The 19,830-nt window shown below is 42.1% G+C and overlaps 1 protein-coding gene across 2 annotated transcripts in view; it reads right to left on the minus strand.

The window, feature by feature from the left end:
* Positions 1-379: 379 nt before the first annotated feature.
* FGD4 (FYVE, RhoGEF and PH domain containing 4) overlaps positions 380-19,830 on the minus strand; it is a 120,730-nt gene continuing 101,279 nt past the window's right edge. Inside the window, exons 10-17 of one of the 2 annotated variants that reach the window (XM_083365162.1) lie at positions 17,688-17,834; positions 16,061-16,233; positions 9,242-9,272; positions 8,877-8,972; positions 7,098-7,223; positions 5,936-6,076; positions 3,553-3,693; positions 380-785 (exon numbers count right to left, since the gene is read on the minus strand). In XM_083365162.1, coding sequence (XP_083221288.1) covers positions 516-785; positions 3,553-3,693; positions 5,936-6,076; positions 7,098-7,223; positions 8,877-8,972; positions 9,242-9,272; positions 16,061-16,233; positions 17,688-17,834 — 1,125 coding nt within the window. In that variant the 3' untranslated portion in view covers positions 380-515. Of the gene's footprint in view, positions 786-3,552; positions 3,694-5,935; positions 6,077-7,025; positions 7,224-8,876; positions 8,973-9,241; positions 9,273-16,060; positions 16,234-17,687; positions 17,835-19,830 lie in introns of those variants that run through there. The other variant, XR_014492782.1, reaches the window with a different exon arrangement.

Genomic DNA, 19,830 nt, shown 5'->3' on the forward strand with positions numbered 1-19,830 from the left:
ATGTTTAGATACTCTGGATATTGTTTGGTTCACAAACAAAAATGTATAGTTTTTATATACACATCAGTGTAAATAGTGCGAGAATTTAAATGCTGTAAGCTAATCTAACTTTAAATTTCACTACACATCTATTTGGCAATGTAGAGGTATATCTAAAAACACACATGTATGATTCATAGAAAATTACCAAGAGATCAACTTCATTATGAAAAAGCTGTATCATCCCCCAACAGTACTATGTTGTATGATAACAATCTTGGAAATAACAGCATTAGGTTAATATTGATGACTTTTTGGCTAAGACATTAACGGAATAAAAAGAAAATGTGGAATGCTTCTGTACATTAATTTTATTGACATAACATAAACATAAGGACAATTTTTCTAAAACGATATGGACTTTTTTGTTCTTTTCCAACATAAAGTGCTAAGAACCATGGCAGAAAGGCTGGCATATTTTCAAATTTGTTTTAAGAAGTAGTGTCAACCCCAATATGAATGGGAGAAATACAGCTTTACAGACCATTGGTGGATTCCAGTTTTGCAGTGCTTTCATGCTGATCCTCCAAACTGATTTGTGAATCATTGCAGCAATCTGGTGTTTCACCTTTAACAGCCAAATAGATGATTTTCAACCACTTCTGTTTCAGCTCTTCATTATCTGCTGCAAAACTGTGCACAGACTTAGACTGAGTCAATTTGAAACTGTGAGGGAGGTCAGCACTTCTTGGGGTGTCATCTACTGTGTAGCCCAAAAGTGGAATAGTAGCCAAGGCTTTGACATCCTATGTAAACAGAAATGAAGTCACTTTAAAAAGGCAACATCTGATAGGAGTCACCAAAAAGAAGCTTCTTAATTTATTATAGAGCACAGGTCCCCAAACTTTTGGGCACCAGGGACCAGTTCCGTGGAGAGAGGTTTTTCCAGGGATCAGAGGGTGTGTGGTTTTGTGTGCTGCCTGCATCCCGCGGATAGGGCTTTCCTTGTTTATGCAGGTTGCTGGCATGCTGTGGCCCAGGGTTGGGGACCCCTGTTATAGAGGTTATACTATAGAGGATATTAGATTTCCAACAGGAGAAAACCAGTGACAGGGGAACAAAAATGTTCTCATTCCTCTTAAGATTAAATTTTATAGATCAAACATGCAACCACGGGGGGGGGGGAATGCAAAACTGGAGAAAACCACCTCCTAGGTCATCAGGGTATCAGATCTCTTTCCTCCCTGCCCTTTCATTACCTATGGCAGACATGTCAAACTCGCGACATCACGTGACATCGTGCAACGTATCGGGACAGTTTTGCCATTGCCGGCAATGGGGTGGGTACAGCTTCCGGATGATGCGTCTGACCCGCGGCAGTTTGACACCCCAACCTATAGCAGGGCTTTTCAAGATTTTCACCCATTGTACCACTTTTAGGATATGGCAACATCCGAGTACCACCAGTTGCCTAGCAAGGTGTCAAAAACTTGATGACACGCCCCCCCCCAAAAAAGGAAAAAAGTGATGAAGTACAGGAAGTCCTCGACTTACAACAGTTTGCTTAGTGATTGTTTGAATGGCACTGAAAAAAGTTCCCCCCAAGCCACAGCCGAGCAAGACACCTGCCTGCCCGCCCAGCGGCGCTCTTCCTCCTGTCCAAGGTTTTCATTGTTGTGAGCATTTCTGTTGAGGATTGGCAGCAGGGGTGGGGTGGGGGTGGGAGTTTAGTTTTTATTCCCCCTCCCATCTGCTGGGTGGTTGCAGCAGGTTTTGGTCACTTCACATGACCCTGGGACACTGTGACCATCATAAATATGAATCAGTTGCCAAGCATCTGAATGTAAATCACAAGACCCTGGAGATGCTGCAGCATTCCAGCTGATCGGCACTTCTTCTGGGCTCAGAAGCACCAGGATCAGCGCCGAGCTCCAGCTGGAGCCTGGTGCTGATCCTGGCACTTCCACTGAGCCCTGACAGCCCTGCAGCTCCAGGCTTCTCTCACTCAGGCTTGTATGGTGCTGCGACCAATTCAGCTCATTCCCCTTCCCCGCTACTTCTCTAGGATGGTTGTGTACCACCTGCCAGGTGCCAATGTACCACTGGTGGTACCTGTACCACTGCTTGAAAAGCCCTGACCTATAGCTACCACACTCAAGTGCAAAAATCCAGATGACCACAAGTTAGCAGCTAAGAAGTCCTAAAAAATCTAAGCTACTGTTGCCATTAGATGCTCCCCAGATTTATAAAACTCAGACCTGTTACAGGTAGTCCTTGACTTACAACCACAATTCAGCCCAAAATTCTGTTGCTAAGTGAAACAGTTGTTAACTGAGCCTTGACCCCATTTTACAACCTTTCTTGCCACAGTTGTTAAGTGAATCAATGCAGTTGTTGAATTAGTAACACGGTTGTTAAGTGAATTTGGCTTCCCCATTGTCTTTCCTTGTCAGAAGGTTGCAAAAGGGAATCACATGACCCCAGGAAACTGCAACCGTCATAACTATGAACCAATTGCTAAGTGTCCAAATTCTGATCACACGACCAAGGCGATGCTGCAATGGTTGTAAGTGTGGAAAAGGGTCATAAGTCACTTTTTCAGTGCTGTAAATTTGAATGGTCACTAAACAAATAGCTGTAAGTCGAGGACTACTTGTATCCCATATCACCCTCTGTTAACAGAAGATGGGGAGAGATACACTGTTGTCATAGCCAATTCTGATTGTTATTGTGTAAACTCTTCTTTTACACAAGAAAAATCCAGTTTCCCGACACTCCCATGTAACACCTCTGCTCCGTGAGCTGCATTGGCTTCCGGTTGCCCTCCGGGTGAGATTCAAGGTGCTGGTGATGACCTATAAAGCCCTAAATGGCTTGGGTCTGGGATATCTGAGGGAACACCTGCTACCGGCATCAAGTTCCCTTCGTCCAGTGCGCTCTCACAGGGAGGGCCTTCTCAGGGTGCCGCCAGTTAAAGATTGCCGGCGGATAACACCCAGGGGGAGGGCCTTCTCTGTGGGTGCGCCTGCCCTTTGGAACCAGCTGCCCGTGGAGCTTAGGACTGCCCCCAACCTTCGCTCATTCCGCCGGGACCTGAAGACCTGGCTCTTCGAGCTCCCCGGCCCAGGCTGAGAGTTTTTAGTTTTTAATTGGGGTTTTATTCTCAGGGATTAAATTTAATTGTTTTTAATTGTTTTTAATTTTTGTATCACTGTTTTAAGTACCCCGTAAACCGCCCTGAGTCCTTCGGGAAAGGGCGGTATATAAATCTAATAAAATAAATAAATAAATAAATAAAATAATTCAGAAAGAGTAGAAATTATAGTTGCAGAATTGTAAGTACAAGATACAGTAAGCATGTTATCATGTTACCCTAAGGCAGGGGTAGGCAACCTCGGCTCTTTTATGACTCATGGACTTCAACTCCCAGAATTCCTGAGTCAGCATAGCTGACTCAGGTATTCTGGGAGTTGAAGTCCATGAGTCATAAAAGAGCCGAGGTTGCCTACCCCTGCCCTAAGGAGAGGAAGGAACTTTGCTATGGTCTGGCTTCCATTCCTTTTACATACATACCTGTGGAGCACCATACATATATAAAACAAGGGCTTCATGTTTAGGTATCACACACCAAGCCTTTTGCCATGTTTTCGATTTTTCCAAGTACTGTAGAAAACTACATATCACGCTGTTCCCTGACACTTCTGCTGATTCAATCTGTGGAGATAAAAGGAAGGTGGTTAAGGAATTCCAAAAAGATCACAATAATTGTTCACAATTCATGAGACGACAATTGGTAAGGAATAAAATCATAGCAAATTAAGTCACAAAATTGAAGAAGCCCATCTGGTGGCTTGGTATTTCACTGTTCATCAAAGAAACATGACATGGAAGCAATGTAATCTTGCGGAAATAGAATGAAAATGGAAGAATCGCTGACCTTTTACAAAATATTTAACAATCAATCAATTCCAGGGAGCATTTTCTTCATTTTACTCGAAATGCCATTTAGAAAAAGTCAAAAAGGAAACTTATGAAGTAGCTTATAACAAAAAGCGTCGTCTTCCCTCTGGCTTCTTCTGAAGTCCTTCTTGAAAGTAGCATTGTCAAGTTTTTCACAAAATAAAAGACTATGGTTGAGTATGTTTGCCTCTAAACAGCAGTTGGCGTGGGTTTGTTGCGCCAAAATAATCCTTGGATGTAATAAAGAAGCAATAATGGGGTTTTAAAAGTAGCTAATAAAACCAGCTTGCAATGTATGGCAGTGAAAGCTGGACCATAAGAAAGGCTGAGCGCCAAAGAATTGAGACCTTTGAACTATGGTGCTGGAGAAGACTCCTGCGAGTCCCTTAGACTGCAAGGCGATCAAACCGGTCAGTCCTAGAAGAGATCATCCCTGACTGCTCTTTAGAAGGCCAGATCCTGAAGCTAAAACTCAAATACTTTGGCCACCTAATGAGAAGGAAGGACTCACTGGAGAAGAGCCTAATGCTGGGAAAGGTTGAGGGCAATAGAAGAATGGGAAGACAGAGAATGAGGTGGCTGGATGGAGTCACTGAAGCAGTAGGTGTGAGCTTCAATGGACTCCAGAAGATGGTAGAGGACAGGAAGGCCTGGAGGAACATTGTCCATAGGGTCGCAATGGGTCGGACACGACTTCGCAGCTAACAACAAAATAAAACCAGCAGCACTGGAAACTTCTACTGAATTGCAACTTATAAGCGTATTTGCAATTTTGGAAGGATGGATTTCTTTTAGTAAAGTCTGCCCATCTCAGCAAAATTCTGTCACTTTTCCTTCTCCCTTTTCTCTTCTCTACCTTTAGCAGTCAAAACTGTGTCCAATGGAAATCCAAGAAACACTATCATTTTCAATATGTAAAGAATCATGGTTGAGGAACCAAAATTAGCAAGAAGGTGAAAACTTTGCATCTCTGCATACAGTGCTAAATTACAATTTGCAACTCAGCACAGCCTTTGGCTAGTTAGTTCTCATGAATGCCTTCCTGACTGCATGCAATTTTAAGTAATTATGAGAATTATCGATGCCATTTCAACAGAATAACAGAGTTGGAAGGGACCTTGGAGGTCTTCTAGTCCAACCCTCTGCTCAAGCAGGAGACCCTATACCATTTCAGACAAGCGGCTGTCCAATCTCTTCTTAAAAGCCTCTTTTGAAGGCAAGCTGTTCCACTGGTTGCTGTTCTCACTGTCAAGAAATTTCTCCTTAATTTTAGGTTGCTTCTCTGCTTGATTAGTTTCCATCCATTGCTTCTTGTCCTGCCTTCAGGTGCTTTGGAAAATAGATTGACCCCATCTTTGTGGCAGCCCCTCAAATATTGGATCACTGCTGTCGTGTCAGCCCTAGTCCTTCTTTTCACTAAACGAGACATACCCAATTCTTGCAACTGTTCTTCATATGTTTTAGCCTCCAGCCCCACTTTTCTGCACTCTTTCCAGAGTCTCTGCATCTTTTTTATAATATGGTGACCAAAACTGGATGCAGTCTTATTACTTTTAAGTTAATAAAACATTTTATTAAAACATTTTAAATTCATAAAATGGGGGCAGGCAACAAACATACAAAGCAATGTAAATAAGCATTAAAGAGCCTTGGTGGAGCAGTGGGCTAATGCCTCCTTAAGTAACACCAGCTGCCTGCAGTTAGTGCAGGTTCGCATCCCACCAGGCTCAAGGTTGACTCAGCCTTCCATCCTTCCGAGGTAGGTAAAATGAGGACCCAGATTGTTGGGGGCAATTAAGCTGACTTTGTAAAATGCTGCAGGGGGGGGGGGGAGCCCTAATAAGCAGGCATATACATAGAATGAAGGCTATTGCTAAGCACATTGATTGTGCTTCTTAGATTGTAAGCCGCCCTGAGTCTTCGGAGAAGGGCGGGATATAAATGGGATTAAAACAAACAAAAAACCCAACATACTTTAATTCTTTAAATTTCATACCTCCAATATTCCTCTTTTTTTCTTTTCTTCACTATCAGTGCACCCTGTTATAATGTGGTAGCAATCTTTACAGACTTTGTTCAGTTTATTGCCATCATACTCAAGATGAGCTTTATAATCAGAACATTTCCAGCAAACCACCTTAACAAAAAAAGGAAAAACCGAGTTACTTTGGAACATTAGTTTGCTTCAAACATTAGCTCCAAACACCATTTGCCATGATGAGATTTTTTTACTAAAGGATTAATTTATTAATTTATTCTACAATGATAGCAACCAAATATGAACTCCATCCAGTAGTTCTAAAACAGGACTGTTCAGGCATTTAGCACCACCTCTCAAAGACAAACATGATCAAAGAGCCGCAAAAGAAGATAAGGATAATATTGACCTTAACTTTCAGTTAAGAAAAATCTGTAAATTAACCAGCTCTCCATATCACGAACATCAGTATCATGGTTAATTTAGGAACCAAAAATTTGTTTCTGTGTTCAGCAAAGTATCACTAGATGTGGGCAGTCAATACATGTACCGGTAAATGTGATGTACAAAAATATGACTATATAACTTAACATCTATGAATTATCCAATTAAAAATATCACAGAAATAAAATTATTCCAACTAGAGATTAAAATCGGTACTCTGAAAAAGAAAATTTCCAAAGATAACTTGAAACCAGATGAAGATGATCAGTTGGAGGATCAAATAGCTTGTGACAGTTCAGAATAGAGATCGGAAAGCAGTAAAATGAAATCGGTTGTGGTTATTTTAACTATCAAGTTAATAAAACATTTTATTAAAATGCTTTTAAGGGGCCTTCAAACTTGGCCCTTTTATGACTTGTGGACTTCGACTCCCAGAATTCCTGGCTGAGGAATTCTGGGAGTTGAAGTCCACAAGTCATAAAAGGGCCAAGTTTGAAGACCCCTGCTTTTAAGTCAATAAAATGTCAAAAGGAACCATTTACAGAAAATGTTCCAGCATTGGCCATAAGGGGGCGCGGATTTGGTTCACAAGTGGGTTCACAGATTCTGACTTCCTGCCACGGCAAGTGTCAGCTGAAACAAAACAGCATTTAAAAGCAATCACCAGATGGAGTTTCTGAACAAGTTTTTGGCAGCTTCAGCAACTGTTAACCAGCAGATGTGGCTTTGTGCTTACATGCCCACAAGCTCGGCAATGATGTCTCCTCCTTGTTAGTGCATTAAATGGCTCTTTGCATTTCATACACATAGTCACTTCATTGTCTCGGATCCATCTTGGGGCTCTCTTCCCGAGCTCAGCAGTCTCAGAGGAGGGGAAAAGAATAAATTGTGGAACATTATTAGAAGAAAAGGTCATTAAGTCTCTGCCTGAAAATCCAGTGGAATGACAGGCTAATCTTAAAAGTAAATAACAGGTGTGGATGCTACTATAAACAACAGCTGCATATTTAGGATTGAAAGATATTCAAGATTAGTTTGATGCTTTGCATTTTCCCCTGACAGCAGTAACCAAATCCAGTAATGTAGGAAAAGGCAGGGCATGCCAAAGATTAAAATAGCCATACATAAATAAGTTCTGCTAGCAATTGTAGGGAAATAAAAGAGAAATAGATACTTGGATCCTAACTTTAATGGCAGCTGGGCTTCAATCCCATAACTACAGTAGACCTTAAACCAGGAAAACATATTCAAATGAGCACAGCACTCTTTATATGTGCAAAAAGAGGGATCAAGAGAATTTCTGTAGAGATCAGAACAAATGGATTAACCAAAAAGACAGCTATGTTGTATGATAATTAGAAATGGAATCTAAATTTAAATGTTGTTTATGTTCTGTTCATTGACTGAATAAAGAATAAACTGTGATTATCACAGTATGTATCTCTCTTGCATTTTTTTATGTCTCCCTCTGGAACTCTTTCACTGTTTTCTAAAGAAATGCTTGTTTTCCAAATATTATGTACTATCCGTTGATTTAGGGTTGTTGTTTTTTAAAAAAAAATAATGTGCAATAGTAAAAGGAGTGAGAAATGTTGAGCAGGGAGTCACACAGAGTTTTTAAAAGACAAAACAAAACTCTTATCATGAATGGATAGTAATTGGAATGAAAGATTTATAACAGGAGATTGTCGCACCATATATGCTTGTCTGTTCTCAGAGTCTTGACTTTTACAACATAGAATAATTTGTTAGATACAATAAATCTTCAAGTGAGTCTGCAGTTGGTCCAGCCTCATAAATTGAAATGATATGTAAATACGTTTGCCATGTATATGACAGATACTAGTTTGCCATGCTGAATTTGACTCACACTATTATTTTTTCCCTCTCCTATTATTCCTGCTTCCATCCACGCCCTTCGTCTCTTTCTTTTGGCAAATCAGACCTGTGCAGGTCTATCCATATACATTAAAAAGGTAAAGGTTCCCCCGCATGTGCGTGCTAGTCGTTTCTAACTCTAGGGGCCGGTGCTCATCTCCATTTCAAAGCCGAAGAGCCAGCACTTATCCGAGGACGTCTCCGTGGTCATGTGGCCGGCATGACTAGACGCCAAAGGCGCACAGAATGCTGTTACCTTCCCACCGTAGTGGTTCCTATTTTTCTACTTGCATTTTTTATGTGCTTTCGAACTGCTAGGTTGGCAGAAGCTGGGATGAGTAACAGGCGCTCACTCTGTTACGCAGCACTCGGGATTCGACTTGCCAAACTGCCGACCTTCTGATCGACAAGCTCAGTGTCCTAACCCACTGAGCCACTGCATCCCTATATGATACATTACAATACAGTGAATAAAAACAGGCCCATATAAGCGATTACATGACTTGAAAGGTCATTCTAACGGCAAACTAATCCGTTTCATGACTTATTTTCATTTTTTTTTCTAATATGGATTTTTGAATTAATATGAGCAGACAGGAGTATACATACGGTAACCCAAAAGATACACTCAACTTACAGAAACTTCAATAGGCATGTCATCGTATTCTTTTGCAATTGCATTTCTGAATGTTTCATTTCTTTGCTGAAAAGCATCTATAGTACTCTGAAGAGTCTGGAACAAATGAAATGGAGAAAGAATATCAAATTTAACCTAACAGAAGAGTAAATGATTAAATGTCAGACCAAAATGAATACTAGAGATAGATATGTGCTTGATTCCAGTAACTAACTTTTTAACTCAACAAACATTGGATATTTAATTTCAAAAGAATCATGACAACAGCAGCAGCAGGGGAATAGCCATATTACCTAGTTGCATATAAAGTGTCAATCTTAGCACATTTATTGCATATTTGGATATAAGAAGCCAGGTGTATTTACCTTTATCCATTCTTCTTTGTCTTGTTCAGAGCTAAAGAACACAGTTGGAGATAATGGTTAAAAGCATGTTTAAAAGCATATTCAGAAATCATTAACAAGCTAAAGCCATTTTACATGGCAAGGCATACAAATGCTGAAGCATATAAAAAGGTACCTATCGAAAACAACAAAAATATCTAATTGCAAGAAAAAAGAGAACTGGGATCCTGGATTCAAAAACTGATGCCTTTCAACTGTGCATGATTAAACCTTTGTTGAAGTATGACATCTGAAATGAGCTCAGAATGATATTTCACATGTATGTATACCAGAATAATGTCTCTAATGCAGTGTCCCCCAACCTTTTGGGCACTAAGGACCAATTCTGTGGAGATAGGTTTTTCTATGGACTGGAGGGGTTGTGGTTTCAGACTTAGCAAATTGTTCTGGTCAATTCAAGGCTGGATTTCTCCCATCTCTGATCTTCCCTTCCACCTTCCAGAAATAAAGTCATTTAAAGCTATAGCTATTGATCTGAATTGTACTGAGAAATGAACTTTGTTACCACATATATAAAATTTTCCTGCCAAATTGAACTCCACAATTAAAACTAATCTCATGAATTTGTACACTGCCTAGCATGCATTGTTCAAATTACCGTATATACTTGAGTATAAGCCAAATTTTTCAGCCCACTTTTCGGGCTGAAAAATTCCACTTCGGCTTATACTCCAGTGAACAAAAAAAAGAACTGTCCCTTCGTTCGGAACAGGCTGCTGAGAGAAGGGAGCGGCAGAGCCTTGCAGAGCTGGCAGCAGTCCAGCGTTGTTTCTCCCCCTCGTGCGTGCGTGTGTGTGTCAGACCCACGGGAATGGCTGGTAGGGAAGCGGCATTCCGGCATTCCCCCCCTTCCTGTGTGTCGAGCCCACAGGGCTTGACACACAGAGAAATGCAAATGCCGGACTGCCGCCACCTTTACTAGCCATTCCTGCGGGTCTGACACACACACACACACACACACGCCGCCGGGCTCGGCTCCTCGGCAGGAGGGGCAGCCCCCGCCGCGCCCCCTCCCCTCCTGGCCCGCAGTGCCGCGCCGCCGCCGCTTCTTCTGGGCAAGTCGGGGGGGCTTGCGGGGCGAAGGCACCGGCTGGGGGGCAGGCAGGGTGGGAGGGCGGCCGCTCAGCTCAGCGCCGCCCCAAAGCCACAGCTAGCCGCCGCCGCCCGCGTCCCGGCGGAGAGAGCCTGGCCTGCGGAGTGCGCTCGCTCGCTCGCCCGCTGCCTCGCCCGCTCGCTCGCTGCCTCGCCCGCTCGCTCGCTCGCCCGCTGCCTCGCTCGCTCGCTCGCCCGCTGCCTCGCCCGCTCGCTCGCCCGCTGCCTCGCCCGCTCCCTCACCCGGGACCAGCGGCGCCACCCCAAAGCCACAGCCAGCTGCCGCCGCCCGTATCCCGGCGGAGAGAGCCTGCCCTGCGGAGCACGCTCGCTCGCCCGCTGCCTCGCCCGCTCGCTCGCTCGCCCGCTGCCTCGCCCGGGACCAGCGGCGCCGCCCCAAAGCCACAGCCAGCCGCTGCCGCCCGTGTCCTGGCAGAGAGAGCCTGCCCTGCGGAGCGTGCTCGCTCACTCGCCCGCTCGCTCGCTGCCTCGCCCGCTCGCTCGCTGCCTCGCCCGCTCGCTCGCTCGCCCGCTGCCTCGCCCGGGACCAGCGGCGCCGCCCCAAAGCCACAGCCAGCCGCCGCCGCCCGTGTCCCGGCGGAGAGAGCCTGCCCTGCGGAGCGCGCTCGCTTGCTCGCTGCCTCGCCCGGGACCAGCGGTGGCGCTGCAGTCCGGCGCCAGGCGGAGCTCAGTCGCGCAGCAGCCCAGCCAGCCAGCCCGCCGGCGGGCGGACGGGCGGAGAGAAGCCCGGCCCGGAGGGGAGGGGAGGTAGCAGAGTCGCCGGGGCGCAGCCCGGGGCCCACATGGAAACAACGCTTGACTGCCACACACACACACACACACACACACGCACGAGGAGGGAAACAAGCTTGACTGAGGAGGGAAACAACACTTGACTGCCCCCCCCACACACACACGCGCACGAGTGAAACAACGCTTGACTGCCCCCCCCACACACACACACGCGCACGAGGGAAACAACGCTTGACTGCCCCCCCACACACACACACCCACGAGGAGGGAAACAACGCTTGACTGCCGCCTCCCTAGCAGACCTCCCCATTCCTGTTAGAAATGGATCCCAGTACTTCTAATCCTGCACCAGAACAAAAACGCAGGTCATACGAAGCTGCTTTCAAACTAAAGGTTGTGTCAAGAGCAGAAAAAAGCAACAACAGTATTGCAAGTAGGGAATTTGGTGTTGATGAAAAACAAGTGAGGGAGTGGCGGAAAATGAAAGCTGACTTGGAAAAGATTCCAAAGGCAAAAAAAGCTCGACGTGGTTTAACAACTCCATATGGGGCTCTAGAGACTGAATTGCATAAATGGGTTATGGAGTGTCGTCAAAATGGTTACTGCGTAACACGCATGGGAATTCGCTTACGTGCCCTTCAAATGGCTAAAGATGACAAATTAAAAGTACCAGGCATTGAAAATTTTGTTGCGTCAGCAGGATGGTGTACTGGCTTCATGAATAGGTATGGCCTATGTTTGCGGCAAAGAACAAAGATTTCACAGAAGTTGCCAAAAGACCTTGATGAAAAAGTGATGTCATTCCATTCATTCATCATAAAACAAAGAAAGATCCATAACTATGACCTGGGAGATATTGGGAATATGGATGAAACACCTATGACCTTTGATCTTCCAAGCAACAGAACCGTGGCAAGTTTGGGAGACAAAACTGTTTTACTCAGAACCACAGGTAATGAGAAAAACCATTTTACAGTTGTTCTGTCATGTTTGGCTAATGGAACTAAGCTGCGGCCTGTCATTATTTTTAAAAGAAAGACCTTGCCTAAAAAGGTCAAATTCCCACCACGAATTACAGTGCGCCCACATGTTAAAGGCTGGATGGATGAAGATGGAACAAAAAAGTGGCTGGAAGAAGTTTGGAATGGACGACCAGGAGCAGCCTTAAAGAAAAAACCATCATTGCTAGTTTGGGATATGTTCAGAGCCCACACATCTGATGACATAAAAAGATTGGCAAAGTCTTCTCAAGTTACTTTAGCCGTTATTCCAGGTGGGCTTACATCTGTATTACAGCCCTTAGATGTGTGTTTAAATAAACCTTTCAAAGACCGTGTGCGAAAGATGTGGTGCGAATGGATGTCATCTGGTCAAGCCCGACTAACAAAAGGTGGAAATATGATGAAGCCTGACATAGAACTGATAGCAAAGTGGGTTCGTGATGCATGGGAAGAGATTCCAGAGGACATGGTGAAGCACGCCTTCAGGAAATGTGGCATAAGTAATGCTATGGATGGCAGTGAAGACACTGCTTTGTATGAGGACGACAGCTGTGATAGTGATGACAGCGAACTCTGTGACAATGTATATGATGATAACCTCACACCAGCTACAGCTGAAGCTCTGTTTGCAGATACAGATGAGGAGGAGGAATCCAGTTTTGAAGGATTTTGATGCTTGTGTTTTAGCTTGGTTGCTTATTGAGTTAAGGTTTTTGTACATTTAAAGTCATTGTTAATACTTTAATGTTATATATTGTTTTTGTTGAATATACTGATAATATATTGTTTTTGTTGACCCTCTTTTCCACATGCCTCAATTAAAGCAATTTTATTGTTATCTACCTGTATTTTTATTTTTGAAATTTACCGTGAGCTGCTGCATTTCCCAGCCTCAGCTTATACTCGAGTCGGCTTATCCTCAAGTATATACGGTACTTCTAAAAGCAGATTTGGAAGAGAAATTCCATAGTTCTCATCAGCAGGTCATTTACATAAAAGCCACTTAGCAGTTTCTTTTCCATTCCCGTCCCCTAAGCGTAGACAAGCTTGGACTCAAGCGATTGCTTTCATATTATCTAAGTCTTCTGTAGTGATACATTAACAGTTCTACTATAGGTGACTTAATATAACATATTACTGCCTGGAAACTAGTGCTCTGATGCTTTCAGTTTGCAGAAATAAATGATTTTTTTTGCTAGGGCTGTGCAGATTTGAAAGCAAAAAGATGTTCGGAATATGCAAGGATCCAAACAGAGCAATAGTTGCACATAATCGCTGCTTTAAAGAGTTGCACCCAGACTGCAACCTGCTACTTCCAAATAATGGTTTTGCCTTCAAATAGGCATATAATCAAAGGAATACCTATGATTATAGGAATGCCTATGGGACATCATATTTTCCCTAAGAACATCAAAGAAGGAAACCAAGGCTGTGACTTGCTTTCACTTTCATGGAATCAGAATAACTACTAAACAGACCAATGGTTCTGTTCCATGACTCCAGACTGTGTAGCTGCATGATAAAAAAATAAATCTTATCATCTGTGTCAACTGCTAGAACATGGGAGGTTTAATAAGATAATACTCTAGGCATTTAAGTCTTGGAGGTACAGACAGAGACTGTATAAATTGATCTAATCAAACATTAAGTTCTGTTTCTCACAGGGTTGCAGTAATGGCTCTGTGAGATCAACAGGAAGCAATCATCTCTATAACAAAATGCATCTTATAACCAGAAGCATCAATTTGCACTCTAGTGGAATCAAACAAAGACAAATTCTTCTGGTAAAGAAAATCCTTAGGGCAAACTAATGCAATTTTTATGGGGATGAAGAAGATCACTGTTTATCAGTATAAGGCAGACATGTCAAACACAAGGCCCGGGGGCCGGATCCGGCCCGCGAAGTGCTTTCATGTGGCCCATGAAACCATCCTGGAAACAGTGAGGGAACGGCCCCCACTGCCTTGGCCCTGGCCCAGAGACCCTCCTTCTGCCAGAGACCCTCAGATCTGTCCCACTCCTGCCCAGGCCCCCATAGGCACCCTTGATGCGAACGATGTAGAGCTGGCCATGCCCACCAAGTAGGCCATACGCACTCTAGCCACGCCCACCCAGTAGGCCACGCCCACCCGGCCCATACCCACCCAGCCCCCTGAGGGCAACCGCAATGCTGATGCGGCCCTCAATGAAATTGAGTTTGACACCCCTGGTATAAGGCATGTACTCGATAACATAAGAAGAAAGATGTAGCTGGTATTACAAACATTTATCTAGCCTTTTTATTTATGCTCATTAAAAAACAGAAGAGATTATGTACTATGGAAAGGACCCTAAAGAAACTCTTCACGTCATAGAGACATAGAGCATCCTCCAATCCACTAATTATAAATAAACAAACATGACTATTAACTATTATTCCACATTATTTAATATAAACAGAATTCAGTTAACAGTGTTAAATACATCTAATATATTTCTTCAATCTACCTGAATGACCTATTTGGTTTCAATAGTGAAATGTTCCAAATTATTTTTGTAATTGTAATATAGGTTATTCTCAGATCTCTTCAGGCCAGATATATTTTCAAGCAACTTGATGCCTTCTGTTCAACATTTCCATTGAAATTGGAGATTCATCTAACCATACAGGTTCTACTCAACCTATGATTGCAGTTAAACTCAAAATTTCTGTTGTTAAGCAAGGCAGTTTTGCCCCATTATACGACCATTTTGACCACTGGTAAGTGAATCACTGCAGTTATTAAGTGAATTATACAGTCATCAAGCAAATTTAGCTTCCTCCTTTGACTTTGCTTGAATGGGAAGATTACAAATGGTGATCACATGACCCCAAGTGCCCAAATTTTGATCATGTGACCATGCGGATGTTACAACAGTTGTAAGTGTGAAAAACATAATTTACTTTTTAAAGAGTTATTGTAATTTCAAATGATCATTAAACGAATGGTTTTAAGTCAAGGGCTACAGGAATCTAACTGACCTGGAGAGATTAGGGGAAAGGTCAAAAATCAACAAAAAAAATCAATTGGGCAAAGCTACCAGCATGCTGGCTGAGGAATTCTGGGAGTTGAAGCCCACACATTTTAAAGTTGCCAAGTTTGAAAATGCTGACCTAAAACCCATCATGTCCTTTCAATCACACATTTTGAATTTCACTAAGAAGAATGAAAAGAACCACTGCTTTCCAAACGAAAGTCAGATATATGCCAGTTTTCAACATCTCTGCTCCAGGACTCTAATCTTTTACTTTCGTGTGACTATGCTTCATGCAACATGAATGCGGCCGCGCGAGTCGTGATGGGGATCTCCCGATACTCCCATGTAACACCTCTACTCCGCGAGCTGCATTGGCTTCCGGTTGCCCTTCGGGTGAGATTCAAGGTACTGGTGATGACCTATAAAGCCCTACATGGCTTGGGTCCGGGATATTTGAGGGAACACCTGCTGCCAACATCAAGCTCCCTTCGTCCAGCACGCTCCCACAGGGAGGGTCTTCTTAGGGTGCCGCCGGTTAAAGATTGCCGGCGGGTAACATCCAGGGGTGGGGCCTTCTCAGTGGGCACGCCTGCCCTTTGGAACCAGCTGCCCGCGGAGCTTAGGACTGCCCCCGACCTCCGTTCATTCCGCCGGGACCTGAAGACCTGGCTCTTCGAGCTCTCTGGCCCAGGCTGAGAATTTTTTAATTTTTAATTTTAACTGGGTTTTTATTTTTTCTCAGGGTTTCATTTAATCTTTTTTAATTTGTTTTAACTTTTGTATTGATTTTCTTTTAAATACCCTGTAAACCACCCTGAGTCCTTCGGGAAAGGGCGGTATATAAATCTAAATAAATAAATAAATAAATAAATAAATAAATAAATAAACAAACAAACAAACAAACAAACAAACAAACAGTCTTAAACTCACTTCTTACCTTGCCTGCAACTCTAAAGTTCGTTCTTTCCCAGACACTTGGAAAGTGTGTGGGTATTCTTCATTGTGGGTTTCTACAATCTTCATACCATCAATGCCTACTCTTGTCCGGACTGTAAACTTAGATCCCACTAAGCTGAATTTTGGTACACAGTACAGCAACATGTTATTGAACTGGAAAAAAAACAACAATATACCAAAAGATATTAGGATCCATGATTGTATTAAGTGGGTTATATTGGACAAAAAGCATTCACTTTCCAATGTGAAAGTTGTGTCTTAGTGAAAGAAAAATAAGAAAAATATTAATTAATAAATGGATAGCATAACTAACTTTGCTACAATCTTCCCAGGATATTCACTCAATTATAGTTCTCTTTTAACATACAATGTAGTACAACCTGAGAGAAATGTTACATTTGCCAGTGTGCAAAATAAGTACGTGTTTCATAAAGGATTAAAATAGTGAAGCCATTTTTATTTTGTTTAATGTTTACTTAAAAAAAAAAGTTCTTTGGTTTTGAAAGTACAGCTTGCCTGGAAGCTGGTTTTGAGTGTAGAGTGTGTGAAATATTTTCTGGGAATAATTTTAAGTACAGTAAAGGATTGTCGAGATTGTTCTAAGGATTGTTCTAGCCACATCTGTGTTGCACAAACTTTTTTTAGAACTTAACTGACTTTGAGTTAAATCTGGCCTTAAATATAAACATGACTTTTAGGAAGAAGGCTGGAGTACAAGTAGAGAAACTTAATTTCCTCTTCACAAGAGAAAAAAATAGTTAGAAAGATACTTTTGAAACTAACAGAAGGCATTTAAGTGTTTTCAGTGGGCACATGTCAGGCGTGGGTCCACACATGAAAGTTCAATTAAACTAATTTATTGCTTCACATGCCTATGCACAGGAATCTTCTCAACTAACAGGTAGCAACTGCTTTGAGTTAGATCAGGGTCCATGGAATTTAAAGGGGGGATCGGACTTAGTCAGCTTGTGGCTATGTAGGGATTCTAGGCTGATTCCTCTTTTAACTCTGCCCCCAGATTCTGCCACTCTTCCTCCTACAGTACCAAGATGTACTAGTTAAATACACCATTCATTACTTATCCATTCAAAAATAGGGGATGTGAGATTAAGAGAAGGTAGCCTGGTGGACAATTTCATAAGAATCCTTTTATTAATCTATAATCTAGTATTTATTTATTTGAATTTATTACCACTTGTCATCCTTTCCCCACTCCACATTGGTGTTTTTTTTGTAAACTTCCACCTGTAAACCGGGAAGTTTCCTTTCTCAGTATACATAAGCACCCCTTGTCATTTAATTATGTTTCACCCTTATTTGCATCAACATTAGTTCTAGTTAGAATTAACTATGGTTCCTGGTCCTGTCTGAAGTGAATTATAAGGCTGTTTAGAAGGAAGGCATGTTCATATTTAGCATTGCTTCACAAGTTATGTTAAGAACAATTAGGAACATTATACTAGAAAGAGAACTACAGAAAGTCAATTTGGAAATCTTTCTTTGTAGGAAAAAACACAGCACTGAAATAGCACTTCCCCTTCACCTGCACAAACATAGAAATCCATTGTTAAAGACATTTAAAATGGTAGTCAGAGGAAAATACTTACTAAGAAGAGATATCTTTCTTGAGCTGATGTGTTGCGAGCAGCAAGCTTAAGTATTTGCCCTTCTTTTATGAGTTCATTTGAAGGGTTGACAATATCTTCTTCTTCCCCTAACATTTCATACACTTCTAGTAACTTCTTCAAATTTTCCTTTTTCATCAAAATAAAACAAATGACAACATTGATGCAAGCTGCTTGCAACTTTTTTATGAAAGTTGCAAAAGACGGAAAGCATTGGTTTTAAAAATTAAATTACAGACTTGTTTTTATATATAAAACATTTCCGTCGCAAAACAGTTGACCCTGGGCAGTGTTGCAATTAAATGACCTTCCTGGTAAGAGAGTTCTATTGGTTAGTCAATACATATATTTTAAAAATAGCAGTAAAATATTGAAGTATTATGTTCATTCACTAAAAAGAAAAGAAAATACTAGTGTGCACCCAAATTTATCCTGAGGCTTGGGTGAGATCTATCTCAGGATAATTCTATATGGTGTTTAACAGAAGTTCCAGAATTGCTAGGACACAGGTCGGCAACCTGCGGCTCCCTGTGCTAGGACAATTAACCAGTGGAACAGCTTTCCCGCCAAAATTGTGGGCATCCATCACTGGAGATATTTAAGAAGAGACTAGATCAGGGGTAGGCAACCTTGGCTCTTATGGCTCAGGAATTCTGGGAGTTGAAGTCCACAAGTCATAAAAGAGCCAAGGTTGCCTACCCCTGGACTAGACAGTCACTTGTCTGAGATGGGGTAGGTTCTCCTGCTTGAGCAGGGGACTGGACTAGAAGGCCTCCAAGGTCCCTTCCAGCTCTATTGTGTTCTGTAACACATAAAAAAAGATGTTTCATCAGGTATATTGCATAGTTCACATATAATTCTATAATTTTCTTCTGAAAGCCAAGGCCAAAGAACATCTTGCTTCCTCAAGACTGGAAAAGCCAAAATATTGGTGATGTAGAAAAACAAGAAAAGTGTTCTAAGAATTGTGCAAAGATGCACTTCCTTTGGGGGAAATCATCTATGACAAAATCAGGAGCAGGTGTACTTGCCATAATAAATGGCAACTGCTTTAATTGCCACTCTGGGTAGTGTACGAACTTTTGGGGAAACGAATGTAATATTTTAATAAAAATAGTACTTTTCACTTAGGCATCCATAAAATTGATAGTTATCCATAAGATTCAAATACAGGTAGTCCTTGACTTACAACCATTTGTTTAGTGACCATTTGAAGTGATAATGGCATTGAAAAAGGAGATTTATGACCAGGGCTTTTTTTTGTCATAGAACGCACCGGAACAGAGATCCGACACCTTTTTTTAATGGATTTTCCAGAGTTGTGTTTTTTTCCTATTGTTGCCCTTCCTATATTCATTTGTTTTTGAAAATGCCCCGCTGGCGGCATGGTGCGAGCGGGGTCCCTTCTGGCACTGTCTGCCTCCTCTAAGAGGACCATGAGGTGCCGGAACACAATAGACAGAGCGTGGCTTGATTGTCTGGGTTGGACCATGTGGTGTGGAAGCCAATAGTGGCGATGGGAGACACATAAACATGGAGGCCATCTTTCACAAGAGGGTGAGTCGTGTGAAGTTAAAAAGAGGCGAAGTGAGAAGAAAGAAAGGCAGCTGGCGTGGAAGTTTGCCCAACAGCGAAACTTTGCTGTTTCGGTTCCTTGGGTAGTTCAAAGGCTGGGATGTCTACGAAAATCTCTTTTTAGTCTTTTATACTTTATATTCAAACTGCAGAGGGGAAGAGTAAGAATAAAGCCAATGTCCTGTGATTTGGAGGTATTATTAATAATTATATTATGTATTGGTCAGATGCAAAGGTAGACCTACAGTATGAGGTTTAATGAGATCTATTTATTAAATTGGGTTTAACTTAAAGGTAAATTAAAAGTAATCTGTTCACTGACAAAGGTTCAACTTTAATTTGTTTCAAGTCAATATCCATATTAAACTCCAAATGTAAATTTTTCCACCTTGACAACGTCTTAAAAATAATTCAATCTTTTATAAGCAACTAAATTCGTTTTATGGGGCCAATTTCATTCCACATAGAAAGCTGAGATTTCGACTCATTAAACTAAATGGGTATGCCAGTGGTAAATGTCCCAAAAGATTAATAAAATGCCTTCTTGTAA

Source organism: Vipera ursinii, assembly GCF_947247035.1.
Source record: "Vipera ursinii genome assembly, chromosome: 6".
NCBI lineage: Eukaryota > Metazoa > Chordata > Lepidosauria > Squamata > Viperidae > Vipera > Vipera ursinii.